The following is an 11,665-nucleotide window of genomic DNA, read 5'->3' as shown; positions in this document are numbered from 1 at the left end:
TGAGCTAATTTAGCATATTTGTAGATACGTGATGTGGTTTTATATTTATATTATTATTGTGTTTTTTTAAGTACATCTACTCAAGTACCTCAAAATAATTGTACTTGGAGTATTTCCATTTTATGCTACTTGGTACTTCTGTTCTCCAACATCTCAAAGGGAAATATCTTAATGTTTTCTCTGCTGCATTTATCTGAGAGAGAGAGATTACATTTATTTCAAATATATAAATCAACTAATACATTATTAATTAAACTACCCAGAAGTAGTTTATCACCTTTACCAGCTGCAAGATTTAAGTGATGAACACATAAATTAAAAATAAATATATTTATGTATATATGTAAATACATTTAAATAATTATAATCCAAGTATTTTTAGGTTTTAAATACAATAATATTACCTGTACCAGAGTATTGTTACGCTGTGGTATTACTACTTTTACTTCTGTATTTGTACCAACTGCTAATTTGGTTAAACTTTAGTTTAAGTTTTTATTTTGAAAATAATGAAACCGGATGTATTCCCCGGCCGTTGGTCGCTTGTAGCGGCGGTATGAAAAAAAAAATGGCCATCGTTAGGTTCGGTGAACTATCGCTGCCGTTTTTATTAAACTGTCCGTTTTTATTAACGATAGCAACGGAGAGAACAATGCGAGTCGTAAAGCGCCGCTAGCCGACAATCAGAGCTAACAGGCTAACAGGTCCAGCTGGAGGCCGAGGAGGAGCACCGTGTCCCGGTTAGCTGAGAAGCAGATGGGCTCCTCGGTGTATTCGGGTAAAAGAAAGGCGGAAGACTGCGTATCAACACACCGAGAACCAGAGATGCTACGAAGAAGCTACAGCCGCTAGACAGCTAACTGCTTTTCGAGGTAAGATGCTGGTTTGCGACGGTTGACTGTTGTCGGTGTGTCTCGCGCGCCGCCTCACGTCCGCTGCCACTTGTGGACGTTCAGCTAGCTTAGCTAGGTAGCTAGCTATGGTTAGCTTAGGATGCTGCTGGTGTTTGTTGTCGTTAAGTAAGCTAGCTGAGAAGTATGCGTGTCTGTGTGTCTGTGTCTGTGTGTGTGTGTGTGTGTGTGTGTATTTGAGTGTGAGTGTGAGTGTGTGTGTGTCTGTGTGAGAGAGTGCGTATGTGTGTGTGTGTGTTTGAGAGAGTGCTGTCTGTCTGTCTGTCTGTCTGTGTGTGTGTGTTTGTGGTCCGTGTGTGTGTGTGTGGTGTGTGTGTGTGGGGGGGGGGGGGGGGGCAGGAAGTGTATTTTCTGCTGCAGCCTCAGAGTTTAATAAACGGCACAAAGCTTCTGCTGCAACAGAAGTTGTTCTAATATCTGATCAATTTATCTGGTTAATCTCTTTTAATTCACAGAACTCATAACAGTGTTTCTGATACTGAATAACAAGTATTTAGACTGTTAAATATCTATAACGTCCAGATAAGAAAGGTAACCATAAATATGATTATATAAGTTATAAGATGAGTGTTGTTGGTTCATAGAAGGGAAATATAATCACACACAGAAGCAAAGAAGTGGTGTAAAAAAGAACAATAATAAATATAATAAACCTCGTTAAACAACAAAATGAAACGGGAACAGAAACAGTTCACTATAAATACGACAATAATGACATCAAAGGGAAATAAAATACCCGAAAACTAATATAAAAGATTAAAAATACCTGTTACATTCCTGCTTTAATAGAAATCATTTAATAAATGAGATAATTCAGCTAAAATAGAACTTGTATATACACACAATAATTAATAATTAAGTAAAATACATTTACTAATAATCAAGTAAATATTCAGTAAATATATATTTAATATTGAGCGTTTCACACCTTTGAGAACAATAAAATATGCCTGAAAAATATTGATTCAGAATTTATCTAAATATAAAAAGTGTAGCAATCTAAATATATAAATCTAAATATATATATATATATAGATCTAAACGTATATCTCAAAATAAAATATATTTTCCCATAAATTCAAAAAAAACAAATCAATTAATTTTCCTTCATAATTCTTTACGTTTTATATTCTCATGTTTCACCGTTCCAGATGTGTCATTTTGTCCGATTGTACCTGAACACACCAAATTAAACTGAAGGAGAAAACATCCTCCGCTACAAACATTAAACACAAGTTTACGTTTTGTTAGTTCTTAATAAATAGTTAAAACACGCTGACTCTTCTCTCGTCTTCAGGATTTAAGGACGACCGAGGAAAACGTTTCGACCGATGACGTCACACTTTATGGAGCCACAGCTGGACGACTTGAACTGAGACAGCTGTGACAAGACGCATTGCCCCCCCCCCCCAAGAAACCCTCAGGATGGCGAGCAGGAGGAAGTCCACCACCCCGTGCATGGTCCCGCCCCGGGTGGCCGTGGACTCGGACCAGGAGATGGAGGACGTCACCGCCGACCCGGAGGACGGTAACGTCTCAGCATTCCCCGCCGGTCCGCCGGAAGAGGAGGACGTGGACGACTACGAATACCTGGACTCCAACACGGCGAAGGGAGGCTACGAGTGCAAGTACTGCAGCTTCCAGACGTCGGAGCTCAACCTGTTCACCATGCACGTGGACACGGAGCATCCGGACGTCGTCACCAACACCTCGTACGTCTGCATGGAGTGTGACTACCACACCAAGAGGTACAACACTTTGTATACTCAGGGTTAATACTTTGTATACTCGGGTTTAATACTTTGTATACTAGCGGAGAGTAGACGCCACTATATCCACACTCTCAAATGAGAAAAAATGTAGAAATGTTTTCCTTTAATTGTTATTTTCAGCTTCTCAAATGAGAAGATTTCATTCTGTTTTCATGTCCAGTTCGAATATTCTATTCGTCCCTTAAAGCTGACGTACGTACAGACACACACACACACACACACACACACACACACAGCAGCAATAACACCAAATGATTCATGCTCAATGATGTCATTTGTAATTAAACCAGAAAAAAGATTATAGTTAAAGTTTAAATCATGTTGCACCAAAACTTTAAAACTATCTCAGTTTGAACCTCTCTTTAAACATCAGTTTAGTTTTTACTCTCTAAATCTTTAACTCAAACTTAAATTGTGATCCAGTATCTGGATTAACTTTCTATTATTTGTTCCGCCGACTTTTTCTCGAAGGAGGAAACGTTAAAGCTTAGCGAGTAATGCTAAGCTAAGTAGCTGACTTTAAGCTAGCTGGCTCAGAGAAGCCCAAAACTATTATTTTAATTTGAGTGAGCCGAGTTGATTAAACTCTTTGATTTTGGTTTAAACTTGGATTTACTAAATTAGTTAGATTAGATTAAACGAACTAGATTAGTTTAATTTTAAACCCAGTTTTACTGGATGACATGAGTGTTTTTGTACCCTAAAGTTCGTCTGATTAAAGAAGTATTGACTGGTTTCTTCCCGTCCAGCTACGACACCCTGCTGGCCCACAACGCTCGCCTCCACCCGGGCGAGGACAACTTCACCCGCACGATGGTGAAGCGGCACAACGAGACCGTCTTCCAGCAGACGGTCAACGACCTCACCTTCGACGGCAGCTTCGTCAAAGTGGAGGACGACGACGGAGCGGAGGAGACGTCCCGCAAGAGCATCGCCCTCAGCAAGACGCCCATCATGAGGATCAGGAGCCGGGCGGAGCCCAAGAAGTTTGCCGCCATGCACAAGATGGCCGTCGACGACGTCATCAAGGTGGAGAGCGACGAGGACGACGAGGAGAACGAGGAGCCGCCCGCGCTGTCTCCCGCCCCGATGGCCGCCGCCACCGTCACGCCGCGCCTCATCCCCGTCTCCGCGCCGCTGCAGGTCCACGCCGTCCCGCAGAGCATCGTGGTCAGCAGCTCCAACCTGCTGCAGTTCAAAGGGGGCTCAGGCGGTGGCGTGCTGCCCCCCGGGACGCTGGCTCAGGTGCTGTCGGCGCTGCAGAACCAGCAGAACTGCAGTCAGACGCAGACGCAGCTCCTCATTCCCATCAGCAGCATCCCGACATACAACACGGCCATGGACAACAACGTCCTGCTGGTCAGCGCCTACAACAGGTAACCGCTGGTCACATGACTGTCAGTCAGCGCGCAGTGTTAAAATAATGCACTTTATGATGCAAGTAGCTTCTTCACCCTCGGAAGCAGATTTATTTTTTATTCTGCAGAACAATCATGACTAGAAGAGAGACCTCAAAGATGTATTTTGTGTATTTGTGCATTTTATCTAATCTTAGAAGTACTTCTAAGTCTTGTTGTTGCGTAAGATCTCATCTCATGTCGACTGGAGAGACTTTATGTTATAAATAAAGTTTTTTTTGTGTGTCTCAGGTTTCCGTACCCGTCGGTGTCGGAGATCATGGGTTTGTCTTCGCAGACGAAGTTCAGCGAGGAGCAGATCAAAGTCTGGTTTTCTGCTCAGAGGCTGAAACACGGAGTCAGCTGGACGCCGGAGGAGGTCGGTGCTCATCCACACCCGGGTTCAAATCAATCACTCACGTTTCTACGGGTTGCAAAGGGTCCAGAACTCTTCCTGATGCTCTTTTACCTTTTTTAAATGTTAGCTAAGTACATGATTAAGGCCTCAGTTTGGAGAAAGGAAGTCCAAGATTTCTAATGTCTCGTACTCTTCTCTCTGCAGGTGGAGGAGGCGAGGAGGAAGAAGTTCAACGGCACCGTGCAGACCGTCCCTCAGACCATCACCGTCATCCCCGCCAACATCGCCGCGGCCGCCAACGGCCTGCAGTCCATCTTCCAGACCTGCCAGATCGTCGGCCAGTCGGGCCTCGTCCTCACGCAGGTCTCCGGCAACGGGAGCGCCGTGCCGGTGTCCTCCCCGATCACCCTGACGGTCGCGGGCGTCCCCGGCAATCAGCCCAAAGCCGCCGAACCGTCCGCGACGGAATCGAAGACGGAAATGTCGGGCGGTGCTCTGGACGCTTCTTCGGCGGCCAAACCGAAGAAGTCAAAAGAGCAGCTGGCGGAGCTGAAGGCGAGCTACGGCCGCCGGCAGTTCGCCACCGAGGCGGAGATATCGCGACTCATGCAGGTCACCAAACTTTCCAAGCGAGCGATAAAGAAGTGGTTCAGCGACACGCGGTACAACCAGAGGAACTCCAAGGATCACCACGGCGTCCTGCTGAGTGAAGCCTCGCCTGCCAAAGTGCTGGGAGGAGGAGGACGAGGAGGGAGGAGCAGCGGCGGCAGCCTTAACGACAGCAACAACAGCGACAACAACAACGCCGGCGCCGCCACCACCATCGTCATCGACTCCAGCGATGACGCCAGCGATTGCTCGCCGACTTCTGCCAACGCCACTCCTTCCGCCAACGCCCCTCCGTCCGGCTCCGCCAGCGACCCGCGGGTCAAGTTCCGCCACGCCTTCCCCGACTTCACGCCGCAGAAGTTCAAGGAGAAGACCCCGGAGCAGCTGCTCATCCTGGAGGCCAGCTTCCAGACGTCAGACACGCCCCCGGACGAGGAGCTGAGCCGACTGCGCGTGGCGACGAAGCTGACGCGGCGCGAGGTGGACGCCTGGTTTACCGAGAGGCGGAAAATGCCCTCGAAGGAGGAAGAGGAGGAAGAGGAGGAGGAGGAGGAAGACGACGACGACGACGACGAGGAGGGGAAGCCGGCAGCCGGGGCTTCGTCCACGCCCCCCTCCAGCAGGAAGTTGGTGAAGAAGACGCCGGAGCAGCTCCACATCCTGAAGAAGGCCTTCGTCCGCACACAGTGGCCCACGTCGGAGGAGTACGACCAGATGGCGGAGGACAGCGGTCTGCCGAGGACGTACATCGTCAACTGGTTCGGAGACACTCGCTACGCCTGCAAGAACAGCAACCTGAAGTGGTACTACCTCTACCAGAGTGGGAAGGTAAGTGCTTTTTTATTTCCTTATTAAAAACACGTGCAGTAGACACTTCTCTCATTTATCTTTTAGGACCCGAGCACCGGCGTAGTCGGAGCAAAGGACCTATAGTTCTCTTGTAATTTTTTATATTATTATTATTATTGTACGCGTTTGAGCGCCAAAAGGAGGTGCTTGGGATACTGGTAAGATTTGGCGAAAATTGCAGTCTGATTGGGGTGTGACATATTGGCTCGATAGCGCCCCCTTATGAGTAACCCCAACACTGGGTTTCACCTAGATGTATGACATTTGGTATGCATGTGTAACGGGATTGGACATACAAAAAATCCTCTCAGAAGTATGCCCTAAACCAAAGATTTGTGTTTAAGGTGGACGAGGCGCTGAACGGCGGAGTTAAGACCCAGAAGAAGTCCAGGAAGCGTTTCCGCGGTTGGTCCAGGAGGACGCGCCGGCCGTATCCCTGCAAACGCTCGCCACAGGGGGGCGCCACCCCGATCAAGGTTGGTGTGTCCAGTTTATTAGGTACACCTGGCTGAAACTAATGCATACTTTTGAAGTAGCTCCTCATAAGACATGTTTCCATAAATGTCAGCTGACTTTAGACGATCTAAGTCAACATGTTGGTACTTTTAGATGTAAAGTTTGTTCTTCACGTCTCCGTCCTGCAGGTGAAGTCCGGTAAGTCGTTCCTGAAGGACTACTACCTCAAACACCGAGCCCTGAGTGAGAAAGACCTGGACGACCTGGTGACGAAGTCCAGCATGAGCTACGAGCAGGTGAGGGACTGGTTCTCCGAGACCGCCAGGAGGGTGCAGGAGGGCAGGGAGCCCTTCAGCGAGGAGGAGGAGGACGAAGAGGAGGAGGAGGAGGAGGACGAAGAGGAGGAGGAGGAGGAGGAGGAGGAAGAAGAGGAAGAGGAGGAGGCTGTAGCAGAACGTGCAGACAGCGAAGGAGAGATGGAGGTGAAAGAACAAGGAGAAGAAGCCACTGATGACGACTGCAATGAGGAGGAGAAGGAGGAGGAGGAGAAGGAGGAGGAGAAGGAGGGGGAAGCCGAGGTGGAGGATGAAGGTGAAGCAATCACGGAGGAGTCTAACGGTGTCAGCCAATCACAGCCCCAGGCAGAGGAGCAGACATGAGAGGTGAGTCTCACTAAACACAGATATGAACTGGTGACGTCGTCGACACCTCGTTGTGAAAACAACTGAAGCCAGAATCCCGACGAATACTTTACTTTGACTTTTATTCTGACTTTTCACGATATACTACACTGTGACTTGGAGCGTTTAATTCTCTGAATCTGAATTCAGCAAACATTAAGTAGCAGCGATTGATCTTTAAAAGGAAGATGATTCATTTAATTATTCTATATCGATTGTCCTTTCATTCCACAGCATCCACCGTGGAGACGACGCTGCGCGTCAGTGTTTCTCAGCTGATGGTTCTGGACCCAAAGATGGCCGCAGGAAGCTCAGACAGGCTGGAGGACTAACCAACGGGACGGGTTTGTGCTTTGGAGATGAACTTTGGGTCCCGATGCAGCTGAGAAGCACTGAGCGGACTTTAAAGGACAAAGCTTCAGGATGTAGCTTCTTCTTGCTGATGAACTGTGGGGACCAATCGAACGCGAGGGACGACTCACCGGACGTCGCTGCGAGCGAGTAAGTTTCCAATCCTGCTCCTGTACAAATAACGAGGCTTTTATTTTGGTGAGGCTTTTTGTCATTTTTCGTACTCAAACAAAAAAAAAAGAAAAGAAATGTTTTTACAGTAAGAGGTGAGACCTCGCATGGGTTTTCTCAATAATATAGAATAACTTTTTTTCAGAACAACGGACCATTTTCATAAGTGAACGTCCTCCAAACAACGAGAACATTTTGTTCTGAAAGAAGAAGGTTTTTGTGAATAGACTCAAATCAGTGCCATTCTGTTCACGCGTTCTGTTATTAATCAAAAGAAATCAGCGGCGGATTGAATTCAATGTCCGCGTTTTTACTTTTTTTGTATTTTCTTTCCTTTTTTTTAAAGTCTTAACGACGTATAAATAGAACGGGGACTGATTCTACTTGTGTTATGCTATTATGAGTTCGGTTGACTATGGTGATAATTTGGGTCCATTCAGTTTCAACGACATCATTTCAGTTCATGAATTTACCTCCAAACACGAATCACTGAAGTAAAACTCCTTCAAGGGAAAAATCCACCAAAAACTCTGCTTCACATATCAGATTTATTACTATGATCTACACAGTGGACTGAACTTATCCCACAATGCACCTGGACAAGTAGTGTCGTTAAAGCATCTTCAACTAGAGGCAATAAATACATTTATGGCACATTTCTAAGAGTCTCAAAAACCAAATACAGTTATATTGGCTATTAGTTAATGTGAACAGCTTGGTAGTATATCGATGTATTGATCAGACTTATTACGGTTTATTAGGTACACCGAGCTAAAGCTAATGCTAACAGTCCGAACGTGTTAAACTGAGGTGTTTCTATTGTTTTGTCCACCTCGTTTGTATCTAAATAACCTTAAACGGTTGGATCAACACAAACTGAGGATTGATATCACACTGAATTCATCGTCTTTGTGCTTTTTTAAAGACGTCACTTTGCGTTCTTGTAAATTATTTCGGCTGTTTATCACTTTAATGGTCAAAATAATAAATCGATTGTAAATAGTATTTAATGTCTTCTTCTTTGGTTTGACCAACAGTCTAAAAACTCATTAACATATTACATTTATATTAATGATGTGAAACGAATAACAACTTATTACGACTGTTTATCTCTATTTTCTGACATTTAATTGACAAATTAATAAATCAAGGAAATACGATTGTTTTAAATAACAGCTCGTGTGTTTTTGTTTCCGACCAACAGTCGAAAAACCCAAAATATTCAATTCATGACATAAAGTAAAGAAACCGAATCAGACATCGAAGGAAACGACTTCATCAAACTTTCACTGTTTTCAAAATCGTGAATTTTTGAACTGAAAACAACCAGTTCAGAGGCATTCTGGGAAATGTAGGAAATCTGGTGGAAAGGAGTCGGCAGTTATCTTGAACTACAAAATAAATAAAAGTGTTTTTAAGGTGGATTTTTCCTTTGAGCTCTTCAATAAAGTAAAACAAAGATGGAGGATGTTACAGAAGTTCAGTCGTTTTAAGCCACAAATGATTTCTTATTTGTCTTTTTAAAAACAAGCAGATTTACTGACTTGAAAGGGAGACGAACCCAAATACTGTTCTTGTGTCCTTGTCCAAAAAGAGAAAATAAAGAAACTAAAGGCATGTGTGCTCTACTTCAGGAAACCGGCAACTTTACCTCAGTCAGTTAAGCTACACACATTTACACTTTAATCAATACTGTATGCATGACAATACGAGTACACAGTGATAGTTCTGTCTTTCAGCTGGCGTCGGGGTTTGTTTTGTCTTCGCCACCAAAGTTTAAAAAACAACAAAAAAAAAAACACTTTAAAAAGACAGAAAAATAAGTTTTTCTTGCATTTATTTGCTCAAATACGGGTGAACTGAAAAACTATCGTTCAGGTTTTCCACAAGAATTACAGAAGATATTTTAGGGACGAGAACCAACAAGCTCTCGGTTTTTAACTTTTCATATGTCGGGTTAAAGATTAAGAAGATGAAGAAGAAGAAGAAGCTTTGGTTGAGCTTCTCTGCTCTCGTAGACTCGTTAGATATGCAAACATCAGAACAATCATCGTCATACGAGCTCTGTAACTTTAAACTGCTTTAATAGACAAATGATTCTAGTTTATTTATTTATTATATCTGGACTTTCATGGATTTCTTTCTTTCTTTTTGTCTGCAAGCAAAAAATAAAAAAGTTTCAAAAGCAGTTGTGACTCAGATGCTTTTATTTCTTTAATCTTTACAGACGTAAAGGTTGCGGGTTCGAGTCTGGACTGATTCACATCGGTGATAACTATTAACATAAAATACTTTGAAACAATGTTTCATTATATTTGTTTATAACCGTTTACTGATTAATGTACGAAAAAGAGTCGTGAACGTTGAATTAATCATTCAGATCGTTTTTATGTTCACGCTGCTTTAAACCTGAAGAAAAACAATGACGGAAAGTAACTAAATACATTTACTCAAGTACTGTACTTGAGTAGTTTTGGGGTATTTGTACTTCTTTACTTCAGACCTTTATGACGCGTTCTCTCTCTTCTTCTGTTGGTCTGAAAGACAGAAGAAGAAGAAACCGAGTTAAGCTGCTCTGACTTCATACGACATTTGAACAGTTTCTACTACAATACTGTACTCGAGTATTTCCATTTCACAGTATTCTGCTGCTGTAATGCGTCAATAAAGAGTAATATAATAAATATAAAACAGTGAAAGGTGATAATACTCCTGTACTTTAATTCTAGATGGTACATTTGGAGTATTTTTACTGAGAATACTTCCACTGCTGGTTGTATTTATACTGTGATGTATTTAATTATTTCGCACACAACACATGTTTAAAGTCATAAATCAAATGAATATAAGTACATAAACCATAATATAATTCTATAAAGGCTTGATTCCCACCATGAGCTCGTTTTATTATTATAATTTATTTGAATCCTCGAGTGGTTGAACCAGAGAACAGGAAGCTGTTCTTCTTCACAGCTCTGAGCGCTGAGCTTCACATTTTGGGCACTTTTTTAAATTAATCTTTAGGTGGATTGTTTTTGTCTGTTTCATTTTTCGGGAGCCATGTTGGGGCGTTTTTTTTGTGGAGAAATAAGTGGCTCGTCTTCTTGTTTGCTTCTTCTGCCAGCAGAGGGCAGTATGAGCTCAAACACCCCCCCCCCCCCCCCCCCCCCCCCCCCCTACTGTAAATCATGTAAAGCTGTGTGGGGGTTAGGCAACACACCATTAGTTCACAGGTCTTCATCCAGCCGTCCTGGAACTTCACTGGCTGGAAACACGGAGCCTCTCCCCCAGAGATGGGGGGGGGGGGGGGGGGGGGCTACAAGACACACACAAATGGTTCGGTAGAAGACAAAAACACACAAGCCAGCCGTTTAGAAAGAGACGTTTTTTAAAGGGTGAAATTTTAAAAAGTATTTCAAAAAAGGACGACGAGAGGCGGCAGCTGAAGAGTTAAACCTCCACAAGACCCGTCTGAACCAGGGGTGGGACCTGCTGCCTTTCTAATCAGAGCAGAGAGAAAAGAGAGGGGGGGGGGTAGAGGGAGGATATAGGGAGGAGGAGGGAGGATATAGGGAGGAGGAGGGAGGATATAGGGAGGAGGAGAGAATTAGAGTCGACACGAGTGGTATGACGGGCCGAACAGAGGCCGAGTGAGGACAGCAGAGAACCCTTTCACTACTGACCTACTTCTACGTGTGTGTGTGTGTGTGTGTGTGTGTGTGTGTGTGTGTGTGTGTGTGTGTGTGTGTGTGTGTGTGTGTGTGTGTGTGTGTGTGTGTGTGTGTGTGTGTGTGTGTGTGTGTGTGTGTGTGTGTGTGTGTGGATGAGGACTAAATCTCGTGTTTAAAGCTTCTCACACACTCTGAAAACAAGCGGTTCTTTAAGTTTAGGAAGTACTCCGATCTGTTACTTCAGTAAAAGTAGTACTACCTCGGTGTAGAAGTACTCTGTGTAAAAGCCATGCATTCCAAAGTAAAAGTACACCGAAGTAATAGTACTCACCATGCTGAATGACGTGTATCAGGTTTTGAATAAATGATCCTGTAATGTTTAAACTTTAAACCTCGTTGACTTTTTTTATATTTTGACATATTTTCTCTCGTGTGGAAAC

The 11,665-nt window shown here is 44.0% G+C and overlaps 1 protein-coding gene across 1 annotated transcript; it reads left to right on the top strand.

Moving 5' to 3' along the window:
• Nucleotides 1-588: 588 nt before the first annotated feature.
• LOC306708344 (zinc fingers and homeoboxes protein 1-like) lies at nucleotides 589-9,742 on the top strand. Its single transcript, XM_079176158.1, has 8 exons — nucleotides 589-872; nucleotides 2,209-2,659; nucleotides 3,433-4,059; nucleotides 4,333-4,459; nucleotides 4,643-5,875; nucleotides 6,241-6,372; nucleotides 6,541-7,014; nucleotides 7,267-9,742. Exons 2-7 carry the CDS (start codon nucleotides 2,337-2,339, stop codon nucleotides 7,009-7,011), a joined length of 2,913 nt encoding a protein of 970 aa, XP_079032284.1. The 5' UTR covers nucleotides 589-872; nucleotides 2,209-2,336; the 3' UTR covers nucleotides 7,012-7,014; nucleotides 7,267-9,742.
• Nucleotides 9,743-11,665: the final 1,923 nt, after the last annotated feature.

The sequence above is a fragment of the Pholis gunnellus genome, assembly GCF_910591455.1.
Source record: "Pholis gunnellus genome assembly, chromosome: 16".
NCBI classification, from domain to species: Eukaryota; Metazoa; Chordata; class Actinopteri; order Perciformes; family Pholidae; genus Pholis; species Pholis gunnellus.
This window is presented reverse-complemented; position numbering and strand designations above follow the sequence as displayed.

Excerpts from the sequence above, each read along its gene's own strand:
- LOC306708344 (XM_079176158.1), top strand. The coding sequence starts at position 2,337 with ATGGCGAGCAGGAGGAAGTCCACCACCCCGTGCATGGTCCCGCCCCGG. Across the intron at positions 4,460-4,642 it reads TCAGCTGGACGCCGGAGGAG|GTGGAGGAGGCGAGGAGGAA; the intron begins GTCGGTGCTCAT and ends TTCTCTCTGCAG. Across the intron at positions 6,373-6,540 it reads GGGGCGCCACCCCGATCAAG|GTGAAGTCCGGTAAGTCGTT; the intron begins GTTGGTGTGTCC and ends TCCGTCCTGCAG.